At 55.6% G+C, this 16303-nt stretch overlaps 1 protein-coding gene across 3 annotated transcripts; it reads right to left on the bottom strand.

Annotated features, from left to right (window-relative positions):
- Positions 1 to 1731: 1731 nt before the first annotated feature.
- TTI1 (TELO2 interacting protein 1) lies at positions 1732 to 16135 on the bottom strand. 3 transcript variants are annotated; one of them, XM_074843266.1, is made up of 7 exons: positions 13752 to 16135; positions 13092 to 13268; positions 12155 to 12303; positions 11194 to 11334; positions 9611 to 9815; positions 8808 to 8895; positions 1732 to 3169 (listed from the first exon to the last, which is right to left on the bottom strand). In XM_074843266.1, the coding sequence occupies exons 1-7, from the start codon at positions 16048 to 16050 to the stop codon at positions 2953 to 2955; spliced, it is 3276 nt and encodes a 1091-aa protein (XP_074699367.1). In that variant the 5' UTR covers positions 16051 to 16135; the 3' UTR covers positions 1732 to 2952. The 3 variants fall into 3 exon arrangements, 2 of the variants coding, with proteins under 2 accessions (XP_074699367.1, XP_074699368.1); XR_012625543.1 differs by lacking the exons at positions 1732 to 3169; positions 8808 to 8895 and having other exon boundaries at positions 9679 to 9815; positions 11194 to 11408; XM_074843267.1 differs by lacking the exons at positions 1732 to 3169; positions 8808 to 8895 and having other exon boundaries at positions 9705 to 9815; positions 11146 to 11334.
- Positions 16136 to 16303: the final 168 nt, after the last annotated feature.

Genomic DNA, 16303 nt, shown 5'->3' on the forward strand with positions numbered 1-16303 from the left:
TTGTGCTGGGGCCCGGCTGGGGGGATGTGGCCGGTTCCTGGGCCCAGTGCCGTGACCGATGCACCGGCCCGCTCAGGGGGCCAGGCGGGAGGGTGGCCCGGGGGAGCCCGCAGCAGCCCCCCTGCCCAGCCCAGTAACACCCAGCGGGAGAAGGGCGAGGTGTGGGGAGGGGGACACAGCACCCCTGTGCTGGGAAGGGGCATCACAGGAGGGACAGAGCGGTGGCTCCCGCCCTGCTCCCGAGGGACACGGCAGCACCGTGCCCTTGCTGTTGGGGGGACCTGAGCACCCCAGTTCCTGCTCTGACGTGCTGTCCCAGTGCCACTGTGTGACGTGTGGCAGCACCCCCCGCACCCCATCAGTGTCTCTCCAAGAGCCCTCAAGGGCTCCTGAGCCCCAAAACCGGGCAGCTGCATTAGGGGGGTCACCGGGAAGCCCACGCCAGAGCCCCCTTCCCAATGATGCAGCCAATTCCAGCTGCTCCCCCCGCACCAGCTCTATTACCTGCAGAAGATGGTAAAGAGAACTAATCCCCCTCCTGCTGCCTGCCCCCCACTCGCCCAGCCCATGGCAGGGAGTGAGGTGCCTGCTCCAGGCCCCGCTGTGGTGCCACGAGACCCCCGACCACGGGGCACGTCCTGGCAGCTCATGCCTGTGCCCGCGCTGGGGGTCCGCAGCCCCCGGGTGCCGTAACAGCTGCCAGCCGCGGCTGCCAAGACTCTGGGAGTGGGACATGGGGGGCCCACGATGGGGGTGGGTGCAAGGACTCACATCAGAGTGCGGCCCTGGAGCCTCCCGCCCGTCCCATCCTGCGCGGTGCTGTGCCGGGCCGTGGGCATGGGGGGGCTCGAAGGCACTGCGGGGGTGTTTCGCTGTGGTGGACACTGCAGCTGCCGGTTGGTTTTATGCTTTTCCTTTCAGAAACACGTACAACTTTATTCTAAAGCAAGCTAGACTAAAGGTTACGGGTTTTTCTTTTAATCTTGCTTTGTCTCAGCAGAGTGAATCCAGCAAGGCCGGGCTACTTCTGCTGGAGGCGACCGGTTCCAACAGCGCGGAGCACGTGCAGATAAATCACTTCACTGCGCCCGCAGCCCGTGACTGGCCAGGGAAGGCCGGTGGCCAGAGCTGAGCTGCTGGCCGGGCTGGCCCGGGGGCTGGTAGCCAGCTGCGGGAAGGCGGCACAGGGTCCCCCCAGCAAGAGGCAGGGGAGACGGGGAGCCTGTGGCGGCCGGTGCCGTGGGGAGCAGCGAGTGCCAGTGCGGTGCTGCCGCTCGGTCACGGGTGAGCTCCAGCACCTGATGGATGAGGTTTATCAAGTGCTACAACAGTCCAGAAAATTCTGCGTGCCCTCCCTGCCTCCCCCAAGGGTGCTTTGGGGACCAAAGGTAATATTTCACCTTTCTGCCTCTCCTGTCTTCCCCGTCACATCAGCTCCAAAGGGCTCCTCTGTACAAAATCCAACCCAGTGTTACGCACTGAATATATATCAAAAAAAAGCATAAAAGGGTAAAAGCTGAACTGCAGCCCTGTCCTACCTGGTACAAAGCCACTGACTTGTGTTCTTCCTGGAGAAGCAACCAGGAGTAAAGCCTGCACCAAACCAGGGAGACAAGGTGGGGTAACCCCAGCTGAGGGGGGTGGGCAGCAGCAGCAGCCCCCTTGGCCCCAACAGTTGAGGCGGGTGGTGGACGCTCAGCTGGGATCCCCTGCAGCGATGCACAGAGCCCGTTCCATGTAACAATCTGTTTATTGCTTTGGTTTTTGCATTTCTGAGCTTGCTTCCAACTTTAGTCAAGCTCTGTCCTGTTGCTTTACCAGCACAGAGCTTTCCCGAGCGCCCGGAGGCTGCCAGAGTCGCTCTGGGTGAAGGTGACGAGTCCCGGCGATGCGCCGGGGGCAGCGGTGCCTGGAGCACTCAGGAGCTGGAGGACACGACAGCAGCTCCCAGGCGAGCGCTGAGCCATGCTGTGCTCTGGAGGGGAGGCCCCGCAGCAGACCCCAAAGGCTCGTCACCTTCTCCCCTCACCGCAGTACCTGCTCAACAAACCCTGGTCCTGCCGCTGTGCCACCACGCTCACCCCCGACGTCTCTGTCTGAGCATGTGTGCCCCCACCCAGGGGGTTGCGCCAGCAGGCGGGTAGGTGCTTCGTCCAGTTCTCCTTGGGGTGGGTGTTAAAAATCTGAGAGGTCTAAGAAATGGCTTGTGAGAACGGCGGCAATCGGGGAACCAGGAGGGCTCTTACATCGCTCGTGAGCCGTACGTCAGGGCTGGCGGTTCTTCTGAAGAACGTCTCGCCCTCGGTGGGGAGAGTCGGGGAGCGCAGCGCGTGCGGCGGCCAGGCTTAGCAAACGGCAAGGAACAGCCTTGGTGCTTGAGAGGACGTGTTGTTCTTGCCAGTAATACTGGTGAGGAATTTATTGGAAATGCATTTTAACTTTTTCTGATATTAACTGGTTTTAAAAGGTTTTTAATGAACCCTAAGCTGGAATCTCTCCCTGGGAAGGGTTAAGGCCAGAAAAAGCTTTTGTTTTGAGTTGGTGATCATTGTCCAGCTGAGAACAGGAGGGAATCTCTCAGCTGTGAGGAGGTCAGAGGGGTGGGGGGTGCTGAAGGGGCACCACCCAAGGATTGAGTGTTGGGAAGTTGTTTCTGGAAAATGACTCTCCTCGTACTGAAGAACTTGCAATAGATGTCCCACCCTTGGCCTTCTCTCCAGCACCATGAGCAGAGAAGTAGTCTGGAGGAACCGGGGCAGTGTACCCCCCTCATCCTCTAACACTGTAAAAAAAATAAACTTCTGCCGATGGGGAAGGTGTCTCGGCCGGTGCCCCAGACTGGGCAGTCCCTCCTTTGCCCCCAGGATGATCTGGGGCCTAAAGGGCAGCATTTACCCAGGCGAGCTCTACCCGGGTGGTTCCTCTTCGCCCTCCTGGCGCTGCACGGGTCTGTCAGGGGGGAGATGGTTCCTCTTTGCTCTCCCGCTGCTGCAGCCTCTCCAGCAGCAGCAGCACGTTGTCAGTGAACTCGTTCCGCTGCGTCTCCATCCCACGGAGCTTCACGGGCCGCAGGCTGGCGTGGGGGGGCTTGTACCGGTGAGGGCAGCAGACCTCGGTCAGGAGGAGCCAGGTGCTGTCAGGGTCCATGTGCATTAAGTGGAGGAAAACGCTTTGGAAAACAGTGGGAAGAAAGGAAAGAGTAAGGAGAAGGCCTTTCTCCTGGCACCCGACAGGGTCACTGACAGCTCTGGAAAGCTCTGATGTCCACAACCTCTGACAGGGAACAGACCTGGAGGCTCATCAGAGAGCACCATTAAAATGGCTCCCGCGCCCAAGAGAAGAGAGTTCAGTGGTTTTACATCTACTGGCAAGGGGGAGAAAAACAGTTGTTCTGCTACACGGTCAGTTAGCGACATCAAACAAGCAGCTGGTGAAGAACTGACCTGGCTTTGGTCTCGGCGTCACGGGCTGCTGCTGGCAAAAGCCTTTCTGCGTCAGCCCGGCCCGGCGCTGGAGAGGCGGCTGCAGAGTCCCCCCCCTCCCACAGAGCTCCTGAAGGGGGTTGCAGATGTTGTTCATACCCTCTCTGGTTTTTAGGGAGTGAGGGGGTCAACCCAGCCGGACCTCTCCCCCTTTTCAGAGGTGGTAAGAACCAGGGTGGTTCAGGAGAGCTGCCCAGGCTGGGCCACGGGTGAAGTGGAATGTTGTATTGAGGGACTGTTGCTTGTGTGAGGTCTGCCCTCACCCCGAGGCCTTATTAGCTGCCTCCAAATCTTCTTCCCTCTGCACAGCACCTTTCATAAAGCAGTTTTTTTCTTTTTAAACAAAACCCCCAAACCCAACAACCTTCATTAACAACAGAATGGAGGAAGAGAGGAATGACAACTTCCTCCACACAGCAGGAAAGCATTAGATGGCTTCCCCTCTGAATTTCAATACCCCGGGTAAAGCCGGGATTTGGCTGTGGAGGCTGCACTTCTCTGGCTGCCTCCAGCCCGGAGCTGCCGTAACAGAGCTGCTGCGAGCAGGAACCTCCCCGGGCAGAACAGCAAATGGCTGGTTTGTATGACCTGCACTTATTCTTCCTGCCAGTTCTCACTGCCGGTAACCTTTGGGTTTAGCTAGGTCTGTGTCAGGGTTTAATGCACAGAAGGTGTATTGGGTTTAACTGGTATTAAGTTCTCTGGCTGTGCCACACACAAAATTGAACCAGAACTTGCAGGCTGCCCTGACAGCGCTGCAAGGCTGCCTCCTGCACGGTGCTGAGTGCTCTGTGCTCCCACAGCACCAAGGGTACTCAGCACTCGCCAAACTTAGGGCTCAGCCTTCCAAGGCCTGGCCACGCTTCTTCAGATCTCTAGTTTTCCACTGAAATCATGAGGCCATGAGAACAGCAGCTGGGTGAGGTAATGGGAAGAGAAACCAGAGGGCAGGTCTGTCTCTGTTCCCCCCCAGAAGCACAGGCCACAACTCCCCTCTCCAAAATCAGAGATCACTTGCTACAAAAGCCTCACAAAATCCAGACCTGATCGCTGTCAAAAGTTCTCCCTAAAGTACTTTTATCCCTAAAGTGAGCTTGCTTCCTACGGAAAGCGGGCAGAAATCCCTTTTAGCACCTCTCTGAAAGGGCGTGCGGTGCCACAGGTCACCTGAAAAACCACAGAAACGAGATGGAGGCACTAGAAAGCTCCTTCACCTCTTCACAAAAATCTTGTGGCTGTCACTCCGTGAGCAGCCGGAGTTGTTGCTTCTGCCCGTCTGCCACTAACCCCTTGCCTGTCCCTCAGCACAGGTCTCTGAGCGGGGTGAGCGAAGATGCTGCCCTCGAGCTGCCGGCAGCGTCCCCTCCTGTGCCTGCTCCCGAGGAGCCCGGTGCCAGCGCAGGGCTCGCCGGGGCATGTCTAGAGCCTGGACCAGCCGACAGCCCAGCGCCAGCTCTCCTGGCTCACCCGGGGCTCGCCTGGCCGCGTGGCTTCCCCGGGCCGGTGATGGGCTACTGCTGGGGCAGCTGCATGGGAATAACCCTTGCGCCTCATGGCCAGGCAGGGATGGGCCACTGGGGAGTGAACGTGGCACCCGGGGATGCTGCTCAGCTCTGCCTCTCCAGCACACACACGGCTTTACCTCTCCGCAACCTCCCCCCCACCAGCTGCTCCGAGCCGCCCTCCAGAGATTAGCTGGTCCCCCGAGAACTCCGAGAACTCCACTGCCTCTTGTGCCCACAATGGCCTGAGGCGTGTGATTATCTCCCGATAACCTGGAGTGCTCTGCAGCTCAAAGAACTTGACTTTTACATTTTCAAACTAACTCTGGGGTAGTTTCTAAGCAACCTGTTTCCATGGCAAAGAATCCTGGGGTTAATCCAGGTTTGTTTTCTGTTGTTGCTTTTTTTTGACTTAAATATCATTTTATTGAATTTTGTCTTGTGCAGGTGGCTGTTTGTGTCCCTCAGCCCAGCTTGTGAATGACAGCTGTCAATAAGGATCCAATAAAGGACACAATCAAACCAAAAGAGGTATGCTGCTGCACAATCATCTCTGCTATCTAAAAAGGTCCAAAAATAGCTCATATTTGTTCCAGTTGTGCTAAATGACTTACTCTACTAGCACAGAGCAGAGTTTGGCTATTTGCTGCCTTATCTCTTCCCAGGCTCTAAGCAAAGCCACGGCACAGCGAACAGGCTGGCAAAAGGGCAAGTCTTTCTGGCTTCTGCATCTCTGCTGAATGTCTAACTAGATACAGTTCACCACAGGCTTCAGTAAGAACTGGGGAAATTATTTCTGCATCCTGGAAAAAAAAAAACCATTCCTCTCCAGACTGTTGACTGAAAGGTCGAATGGTAAACTTCACGGGCTGTAAACATTTATTAGGAATTAAGTGTAAATTTCAGAACAGTCACTTCAAGCTGAAAAAAGGCAGAACTAGTTGTGAAGCCTTGACAGGGGCCAGTGACAATTTCTTAATCTCTTTGCCTCCAAAGTTTTTTTTCCCTGGAGTGAAAAGCTTCTCAGGGACGATGCAGTTTAACAAACGGATGAGAAGCCCCGATTTACATATTGTGACTTTCAGTTTACACCCTCTCCCCCCACCTTGCTCCCCATGCCTGGGCCCCACACCACCCCCCCAGCTGCTCCAGTGGTTCCACTCACTACCTGCAGCTGCACTGGCTTATTTTCAACGAAAGGGAAGACACATCTGGTGTTCCCTGGCTTTCCTAAACTCTGCTTCAGTAGGTTTGGGTTTTTTGGTGATATTTTTTTTTTTTTTTTAAAGCTTTGGATATTCCTCTCCTGGAACACTCCCAGCAGTCATCTTATAATAAAGCCTATTGTCCCATTTTCTCTTCCTCAGACACACTGGAGTTCTTTTCTTCTCAGTGTCTATTTTTGCCTGTTGAGTATTGCATGAAGCCGCAGTTACAAAATTCACTTACTCCCACTGGTTCATCTAATAAAACTACAGGGTCCCATAAAAGGGATTACACAGCCTCCTTGGGGTAGGATAACGTCCCTGGGTGACAGCCAAAACTCCCCCTTTTTTTGTGGCTCTAGCGCCTTGGCCAAAAATTCCTGCTTACCTCTTTGCATGCCTACAGAATCCTCACTTGGTGCAGGGAGTTACTGGAGCTACAACTGACTTTGTAAGACCTGACCTTGTTCTTGGCAGGTCACAACTCATGAGTTGAGTAAGAATCCAAGAGGCTGAGGAAAGGCCAGTTAGCGTAAATCAATATGGCAAGCTGATTCCAAACATCTTGTTACCTTGTGTGATTTCTGCAGTGATAAAGCTGAGTTATGTGACGTATGTTGGCACTCGGGCTGTGGCTAAGATTAGTTCTGGTCTGTCTGTTTTTAGAAGCATTTAAAATGCAGAATTTCTCGTGCATTGGGCTGATAACACTGCCCTTGCCTAGATGGAAAGGGCCTTTCCTGTGACAACCTGTGTCAGTTTGCAGGATTACTTTTGGGCACGTGGAGAGCAAGGAAGAGGACTGGAGCTAACAGGAACGTGGTGGTGAAGCAGCTGAAGGAACCTGAGGCACGGCTGAGAGGTGATCCTGACCCTGGTGCTGGACCTGATTGTTACGGTGCAAACTAATTTTGACTCTTCCAAGCCGAAGCCTCCTATCGTGTGCACTACGGTTAAAAGTGACTGTGCTACGTTTCACTGATCCACTCAGGCTCCAAGACCAGGGATCAGACAGGACTAAACTGAAACCCCCGCCAGACCCAAGAAAACAAGAAGTGCTGCCATCTGCCCAGCGAGCGTCGGGCCAGGCGAGATGCGTGTCTCCGCAGAGATGTGTCTGGCCAACGGAGCTATGTGAGAGCTGGTCACAGAGACCTGGCTGTGCTCAGTGAAATATGTAATGTACGGTGCATCAAAGGCACGGGGGGAGCAGTGCAACATGTGGCATTTTCCTCTTAAAATAGAATAAAAGTAATATACAGGAGAAAAATATTACTTGCCCTGAACTTTGCTGCTCTTTTCCTCCAACAAGGGTGAGCTCACTTCACAATATAGCTGCTAATGACCCTATCACATCAGAGGGCTAATTCAGTATTTCCCCCACCCCTGCTGTGGGGGGAAATTGCACAGCTTTTCAGACTGCTTTGTTAATGATTTAAAAGCTTAAGATTCCAAGTATCTAGCTAAATCCTGGTGTTCTGCTTTCCATTCCAGCGTTGCTTACCCAGACGAAGGCTTTATTGTATCAGGGGTATGTGAGCCTACAGCGAAGAACCCCTCTGCAGAACAAACGCTGCTGGAGCCTGCTGCGATGCAATAAAAGCCACTAAGGTAAAAATAAACCTCCTCTCCCCAGTGCAGGAACGCAAACAAAGGTACGGCTCTGGCTTCTGAGCGCGCTCTCCCTCTAACCGCTGCTCGGCCGCACAAAGGCCCTGTTCAGCCCCCGCCCCGGGAGGCCCGAGCGCAGGGAGAGGGGACGGGAATCCGCCCGCCGCGGCCCCCTCTGCCCTCGGGGGAGGCCAGGCTGGCCACACAGAGAGAGGGGGGCTCGTACCCCGTCCTGAGGCAGAGGCGCACGGCTCGCTTACAGCACGTGGGAAGGGAGAAGCGGGCTCGTCTCGCCTGCTGACACCTCTGGCCTTGTTTCCAGGTGACACCGTATGACAACAGCGATTTCTTATCCTGACAGCAGGAACATGCTGAGCAGGATTTCGAACACCAAGCAGAAAAGTGTGTCTGTCAACACTTCACAGAGCTGATGCATGTTCACCTAAACTGTTTGTGCTCTTTTAACCTTCCCCAGCCTTCTCAGAGCGAGACTGGTGCCAAGACTGACAGCTTCCCAAACAAACCCCGGTCCGCCTGGCAGGGCCTGGCTTGACGTGAGCACAGGAGCCCAGGGAAAAGGGAAGGACAACAGAAGTAAATCCCCCAGCCCGCGGGAGGTACGAAGTGATAAAATACATGGGAATGTCTGGCACATCCTCTTGCACAGCTGTCAGCCCCTCTGCAGTTTTATGCCACCAGTGGGCCAAGAGCCCCAAGTATTTTAGCACAGGAGGTGGTTGGAAAAAAGCAAGGAGCACATCATCCCCCTCTGCCTCCAAACGCAGCGCGAGGCAATCTGAAAGTCAACCGTGACTGTGGGCCAGGACCCTCTCTAGCTCGTTTTGGGTAGCAAATGATGCTTCACCAGAGAAAGAGAGACCCTGTTGTGCAGAACTCAAACTTGCCGGAGGGAGAAATGGGAAAGGTGCAAAAGGAAAGGGGTTACCATGCTCCCTCCGTCCCACGTTATTTGTACACCTGACACATCTGCATTTAAGAGACGTTACCTCTGGGCAGCTTCCTGCAATTTCATGGGTTGCTTGGCACTGAGGTAGATCAGGCAGGCATCTGCCACCTTATTCAGGTCACTCTCACCTGCAGGAATGGAACAGAAAAGGAGGGTAGGAGGTAACTTACTCAGCGGCTGCTGCCTAACAGAATCAGCTCTAAATTGGCAGCCAGAGGCTTCTGAGCCTTTGAACTGTCTGACCCAGAGCTCTTCTGACCTCACCTCGCTGCAAAGCTAGGAAAGCAATCAAGGGCATTGGGAGAGGAAAAGAGCAACTAGCCAGCAAACGCTCTCCTTCATCAAAGTCAGCTCCAGAAATTTAACCCAGGAGAATTTCAGAGAGTTTCATTCAGTAGAAGAATGGGATGTGCTGCATTTAAAGGGTGACCCAGAGAGACACCCCAAAATGGAACCAGTGAAGTGAACCAGAAGTCTCATCTGGGCTCCAGTTCTTCAGTTAATTAAGAACAAAGCGTGGCCCAACAGGCCCAGCTGCACCCACTGTGTACCCACTTCTCATGCACAGGGGAGATGAGCCGTCAGGTTCTGGAAGGGGCTGGGCATCTTCTCTCCCATTTGTCTCCCGGGGAGTAAAGAGTGACCAGCCCCTCTTTACAGAGCTCTCGAAGAGAAGGGACTAAGGCCCAGCAGGACCCGAATGGGATGAGGCTGGAGAAGATCAGGAAATCAATCCCATGGGGCAGCAGAAGGATAAGCAGCAAGCGCAGGCCTGGCCAGTTGAAACAGAAGGAGAAGAGGGAAATCTGTCAGAGGTCTCACACAGCCTGAGCCGGTACTCACCCATGTCCAGCTCCTCGCAGAGAGAACCCAGCCCCTGCAGCACAGCCAGCTGCAACTTGAAGGCGAGTGTGTGGCTGTACACGGGCCCGGCCCTGGCGCTGGCGGGGGCCTGGCTGAGCAGGGAACGCGTCAGCTTCGGCAGCACGTCCCTGCAGAACCTCTGCCGCAGGAAGTCCCCACACCTCTGAGCCAGCGTACACAGCACCTAGAGCAGACACGGCAGTTACTGCAGGGTGAGTGCACGCACGGGTCTGGGAGGAGCTCAGCAGCCCCACCAGCCTGGGGGATAAGGTGTTCATTCTCCCTTGATGTTTTTTTTGCAGTTGGGAGCAACGAGACCACGCCTGCCACAGCTTCCCATAACGAGCAGAAGGCGAACGCTCGACTGAGAGGCCGAGTGCCCCGCGCCCTGCTCTCCGGTTTCACCTCTCCCGCCAGCACCAAAAAGGTAAGAGGAGCTTCTGAACTCGTACTCAGAACGGCTGGAGGAGCCTCTGATGGAAAATGCCATTAAAATATAAATCGCCTTTGTGGGGGAAACTGTCCGTCTCTACAAGCACGCCGGCAAACAGGAAGGCCAGTCAGCTACAGCACAGCGCACCCAGCGCTACCGGTGTGTGCCCAGAGAAAAACCAGAACGGCCTTAAATACACCTAAAAACAAAGGGGGGATCCCTGGGGCCAAAGCCCTGTTCTCTCTGCGACCTTCCCTCAGGTCGTGGTCTCGCTGTGCAGGACTGAGATGCCAGTCACGTTGTTGGTGTACACTGATACTGCAGCTCCTGTCCCGAGATTTAGGAAGGCCGGCAGGCACTGCCGGGGGATTGCTTATAACAAACCCCAAACTCAGCGCTAATTGTAACGATCCCTTGAACTTTTCAGGTGTTAATTACTTTTTGTGTAGTGATCGCTCCCTTCTTTTAGAGCAGGCACGTGTGAGGTGTGGCTACTCTGAAATTCTAGTGTATGGCTTCTGAGTTTGGGGAATCAAAACTCCTTTTATTCACACTGAAGGATTCTAAAATTAATCTCGTTCTGCACAGCAGAGGAAGCCCCGTGAAACCCTGGGGCTGGCAACCTCTGGAAACATGCTTTGTTGTCCAACTTGTGAGTCGGGAAGAGGATGCAGCTGACGTGGTCGAGAGCTCTTTAATAATGTTATTGCAAGACTTAAGTCTTTGCTTTACCTCTCCCCTCCCTGCCAACACCGCAGTGGTGAAACAATCCCTCCTCTTCAGTCTCAGACTTCCAAAGGGGAGTGCTGAGACTGTGGCCCCAGCAAGGGCAAGCTGCACTCTACGGTGCTTCTGACAGCTGCTTAGGCTGTAAAAGAACTGTTTTCTTCTTCCCTGCACCAACCACTAACACCCCTGCTCCCCAGGAACAGTGTCAAGGTTTTATCTCTGGACAAGCTGCAGTGGGAGCGGTCTAAGCCCACCCGCTGCAGGGTGGTGACCCCGTGTTCCGAACCACGTTTAGAAATCCCTCCCCAAGCCGAGTGCTTCTCTCCCGGGCCACAGCAATGCCCCCACTTGCCTTCTAAGCGCCAGCTTGAAGGCTGTTGGCAGAGACTCGCTGCTGTACCTTGAAGGCCCTGAGCACTGCCAGAGGGTCATCGCTAGTCAGCCGGGGGACGAGAGCTGGCCAGGCACGGTGGGCCAGGGGAAGCAGATGGTTTCCGTGGGGATGCAGCACAGTCACGCAGAGCTCCAGCACGTCCAGGACCTGGGCAGGAGGGGCAGGAACAGACTTTCAGGGCGGTGCAGCGCCGGGCATTCAGGTGGATCCCCGGTGTCACGCTGGGGAGCCAAGAGAAAGGAGGGTTTTAATGCAGAAGGGTTTGGTTTTACCTCAGTGTGACCTGGGACGACTGAACAGGGCACAGGCCTGTTCGGAAAGGGACAAGTAGCACCCTGACAAAACTTGTGCTGGGCCAGAACCAGGGCATGGTTCCTGCCTGACCCTGAAGGCTGAGCTGCGCGCTAGGACCCCACCGCTCCTGTGGCAGCAGGATCACCTGGGAGGGCTGGGGCCTCTGTGCTAAGAATCTGGGTTATGCCTCACTGCTGCATTTTCTGTCTTGCTTTGCAGTTTAAAAGGAGGCCACCTTCAAAGGATTTTCATAATTAAAGAAAACCCAGGCTTCTAGCCCTGCTTATCATCACCCCAGCAACTTCAAAAATGTTCATCAGCCTGTGCGCTACCGTCTGGGGAAGGGGGATGGGAGACCTAGATGGCAGAAAGATGCTTCTGCCTCCTCCACCAAAGGCCGAGGCACAAGACTTGACTGTCACGAGCATCCAGGGAAGGTGCCTGACATGAAGCCACCCTTAAGATTCTGCTCAGCCCGGCTGCCATTGCTAAACCAGATTACTCCCAGAAGCGCGTCTCCCCCTCTCCTGCCAGACCTGGGGTGTCCGTCCCGGTGAGCAGAGGCAGCGCCCGGCTCCTCACGGCAGGAAGCCCAGCGCCCACCGTGCAGTGCTGCCGAGCTACCAGCCCCCTCTGCGGGGGCCACCTCTCTCCCAGGCCGGCGGCTACTGACCCTCAGGCGCACGCGGAGGCGCCCGTCGGACAGCAAGTGGATGCACCTCTCCATCACATCCTTGGCCAGCTGAGCGTGGCTGGGCAGCGGGGCTTCTCCTCCCGTGTCAGAGCTGGTTTGCTCCGGTTTAGCAGGAGGGGGAACCTCATCTGGAAGACAAAACCGTTACTGAAGCCATGAACATGAGTTGAAGTTCTGGGAGATCACAACACCCACCCACAACTACTCTGCAAATTCCTGAGCGAGGCCTTCGGCGTTTTTTAACATATTTAGATATAGTCAAGTCTACGCTTGAGTTCTGTGAGTTAAGTGTCAGCTTCAGTGAAGAGTGTGGGACTAGGGAAGGTTTGCTTTCTTTACTGGACAATGCAGCTGGTCTGACATTTGCGATTTCTCCTCACCATGGACTTATTTCCCATTGATTTTTATTAAAAATGAAAAGCCTGGGTATTTAAAGATGAACTATTTAAAGGTCAGGATTGCAGCATAGCCCAGTAAAGACTAAAAAGTTCCCTATATGAATGTCTGCAGGGCCTGCCAGGGCCAAGTGAGACAGGAGAGGTGGCATCATTAGCCAGGAGAAAATGGTACAGGGAGGGTGAGAAGAATGCAGTAGGATCCTGGGAAGAGGAAACTTTGGGTCCTGAACCCAAATAATCTGTTATGAAATAAGGAAAAACATAGCGTGCTTGTGTCTTAGAGCCAGACAAGCCTTGGCCTGTGAACATTTCACTCCCCAACCCAGCACAGAACTAAGTCAGAAGCCCCAGCAGCACCTTCCATGAGGTAAGGTCAGCTCAAAGCCAGCCTGGGATGGTCAGGAGTGAGCCCAGCTCCGGCCTGGTCCCCTGTCCCTCATCTGGCAAGAGGAAACCTCAGAGGTCACCGTCTTTCTCAAAGCTGAACACACTCTTCTCTGTCTGCGCGTGGTACTGACCTGCCTCCTCAGCCCCTGGGTCAGGCAGATTGCCCTCTGCGATCTGCTTCTGTCTGACATAGTCAAGGAAGAATTGTTCCACCTCTTGCCGTGTCACCACCTGCTGCCCCTGGCATGAGGCCCCGCGCGGCCACTCGCCTGTCTGCTCCTCCCCGTGGGACGATCCAAACCACTGCGCTGCAAGAGAGGCACAGACACGTCACTACGTGGGCATGAGCCCCCCTGGCAACTCAGCAAGGTACCACAGATTCCCTGAGAGACAAACGTGACTCCCAAGTCTCACGGGACTGAACTACAGTGTCAGGCACCTGCTGTCACATCACCGTGACCTCCCTGAGGCCACGAGAATGTTAAAGCCCTGATATAAGAGGGAATACACTCCGTGTGCTTCTACAGAACATTTATGGGAGCAGCAAATCCCCCCCTCCCAACAGCGAAAGGCCATGTTCCTGCAAGTCTGCAGGCCAAATGGAAACCGGTTGTGGAGAGGGGAAGCTATGGGTGATCTTTGCTTCAGAGCTGGCCCACCACGCAGAGTGGAGCTGCTGTCACGCTGCAGTACCTCAGGTATTTGCAGTCTGCCCTGGCCAGTCAGAAGGTCAAGGACAAGTACCCTGTTACAGTAGGACTGAACGATGCAAAGTAAAATCATGTAGATACCTAAAGCTGCCATAACGGAGTGGAGGACCCTGAGGAAAGTGGAGGCCTGGGTACTGTAAGACTGATCTAGCGCAGACAGGACGTCTTGGATAACGTCTTCGACCAGTGGCAGCAAGCTGGCGTCGGAATGTCTCAGCATAGTGTCCAGGACCTGGGCAGCGCGGGGCTGATGTGCCAGCTGGCGCAAGTTCAGGGAAATCCCATTCACCAGATAGTCAGAATTCTCATTAATCAAACACTGCAAGGAGTCGTAACTGCAGGCCTCGCATATGTCTCCCAGTGTCCCCAGTGCTGTCTCACTGATGAGCAGAGTCTTGTCACCAGCCTTTTCCAACACTGGGTAGAGAGCGGACAGCAGAAGCAGCCGGAACTCCTTCCCGAGGACAGCAGCGAAGCAGCCGACGCCTTCCAGCTGGATGCAGATCTGCCAGATGTTGCTGTTCAGGGTGCGGGTCGTTACGGGGGGCTCCGGGGATGGAAGGAGAACGCTGCCACATGCACCTCCTGGACGGGCAGCGAGCCCTGCACGCTGCACAGGGTGCTCGTGGGTGATTTCTTCTGTATCGATGCTGGTGATCAAGTACCAGTTGGCCTGGTCTGTGTACTCATCGAGAATGGACGCTACGGACCCTTTGAGATCATCCACGTTCAGTGAAACTTCCCTTTCCCGAAGGACATCCACTCCCACCCCGGCAGCCCCGGCAACCAGCTCGTTGAGGACCATCGCCGCCTGCTTTCGGTACGCACCGGACTCGCCGTACAGCCCCATGAAATGATCCACAAGCAGATAGAGGTTCCCGTAGTAGCCAAGAACACGACAGATTTGCTGAAGGAGCTGGAAAACTCTCTCCTCCATGAAGAAGCGGAAGTATTTCTTCTGAGCTCTGCCCTTCTGCAGGCCGCGCTGCAAGGAGCCCGGAGGCCGGCAGGCGCCCTCGCAGCCCCAGCGCCTGTCTTCCACTATCTTCACGTCTGCCACGTCCAGCTCCAGGACCTGCATCAGCGCCTTGGACAGACGCTGGAGGTGGGATACGGAGTTGAGGACAAGGTTAATCTTGGGGCCCAGCAGTTTCAGATAGCCAAGCAACATGCTCAGTGTGGAAACCTTGCCTGCGTCGTCCTGAGAGTTCATCAGGCGAGGAAGAGCCGTGGCAAGGGAGTGGAGGTTCTCGGAGAGGACGTCAGCGAGAGCCCTGTTCTGTGCCACGAGCCTCTGCTCTGCTATGCCCTGCAGGACCTCGTTACACCTGCTCTGGACTTCGCTGCTTTCATCGTTCACCAGCCCAACCACGGCCTTTAAAAGGTGACTGAAGGAGGCCACCAGCGCCCGACCGCAGTTCCTCAGTAAGTGGTGGACCAGTTCCACCAGCTCCAGTCTCACTTTCCAGTGGGGGTGAACTGAAGAACATTCAACCATTTTATGCAGGAGGAGTGAGAGCTTTTCAGCAGTACTTTTACTCCAGTCAGGCCCTCTATGGACCATTAGTTCTGATATTCTGCTTTGTTCCACTGGCAGCTTTTCTTTATTCTTCGGGATTCTGGCTAGCTGTGCATCAGCCATTACGAAGCCAACAATCAGATAAAAGAGTCTGATGGCAGAAACAGTGGTTTTATGACCTTGTTTGATGTCTCCAGTAATAACCCGAGACAGCGTAATGGAAATCCCAGGCAGAAAGGAAGCAAACAAATCCCCACACTGCTGTGCCTCGTCTTCATCTAGGTGTCGGTGCTCCTGGCAGTCACACTGCAGAACTAGGACCTGTAAGCACTTCAAAGCAGAGATCTTAATTTGCTTTGCTTTTTCTTGCTCTGCTAGGCCCAGAAGCAAAGATACAGCAAATCCTAAGAGAGGAAGGGTGGAAGGTTGATACAGAGACAAGATAACATCCCCGTAAGCTGAATGCATCAGGGTGTGGAGTGCCTGGATTACAGCCAGCTTTAACTCCTCTGACAGCCGGGCGGGTTTGCTGGAGCTAGAAGGGGGGGAGAGGCACGTACAGAGCTCGGAAAACAGCTCCTGCAGGAGCTCCTGCTTCTTCACACACGTCGCTGCGAGGATGGAGGAGATGCACTGCACCACGCTCTGCACCAGCCGCTCCTGCCTGGGCCCCGGCACCTTCAGGGCGAAGCGCAGGGGGAAGAGGACGTACTCCTGCAGCTCCTGCAGCGCCGGGGCGCTGACGGCCGCCAGCCGGGCCTGCAGGCGCGCCACGTTCTCCACGGTCTGCGCCCGGGTCAGCTGCACGCAGGCGGGGCGCAGGGCCCCGAAGGCCTCCTGGGGGGTGTCGAAGACGGCCATGCTGGGGCGGAGCGGCCGGGGGGGCCGCGGGGGGGCTGTCCCAGCGCCCCGGGGCGGCCTCAGGGGCTCCCGCCCGCCGGGCCCGCGGCGGCCCCTCAGGCCCGGGGCTGCCCCCAGGGCCGCGCCTACCTGCTGCCGCGGCGGGGCGGGCACGTGCCGGAAGCGGCGCCGGGAGCCCCCGGCCCGGCGGCGCCACAAAGGGTCCCCCGAGAGGCCGCGGCCGGAGCGTCGTGAGAGAAGTCGCGGGCGGCCG

This window comes from Strix aluco, chromosome 17 (genome assembly GCF_031877795.1).
Source record: "Strix aluco isolate bStrAlu1 chromosome 17, bStrAlu1.hap1, whole genome shotgun sequence".
NCBI lineage: Eukaryota > Metazoa > Chordata > Aves > Strigiformes > Strigidae > Strix > Strix aluco.

Coding starts and splice junctions, on each gene's coding strand:
- TTI1 (XM_074843266.1), bottom strand. CDS start 16,050: ATGGCCGTCTTCGACACCCCCCAGGAGGCCTTCGGGGCCCTGCGCCCC. Junction 13,269..13,751: donor CTCCGTTATGGCAGCTTTAG/GTATCTACATGA, acceptor CCTCTCTTGCAG/CGCAGTGGTTTGGATCGTCC. Junction 9,816..11,193: donor CAGTGCTCAGGGCCTTCAAG/GTACAGCAGCGA, acceptor TGTCTGCTCTAG/GTGCTGTGTACGCTGGCTCA.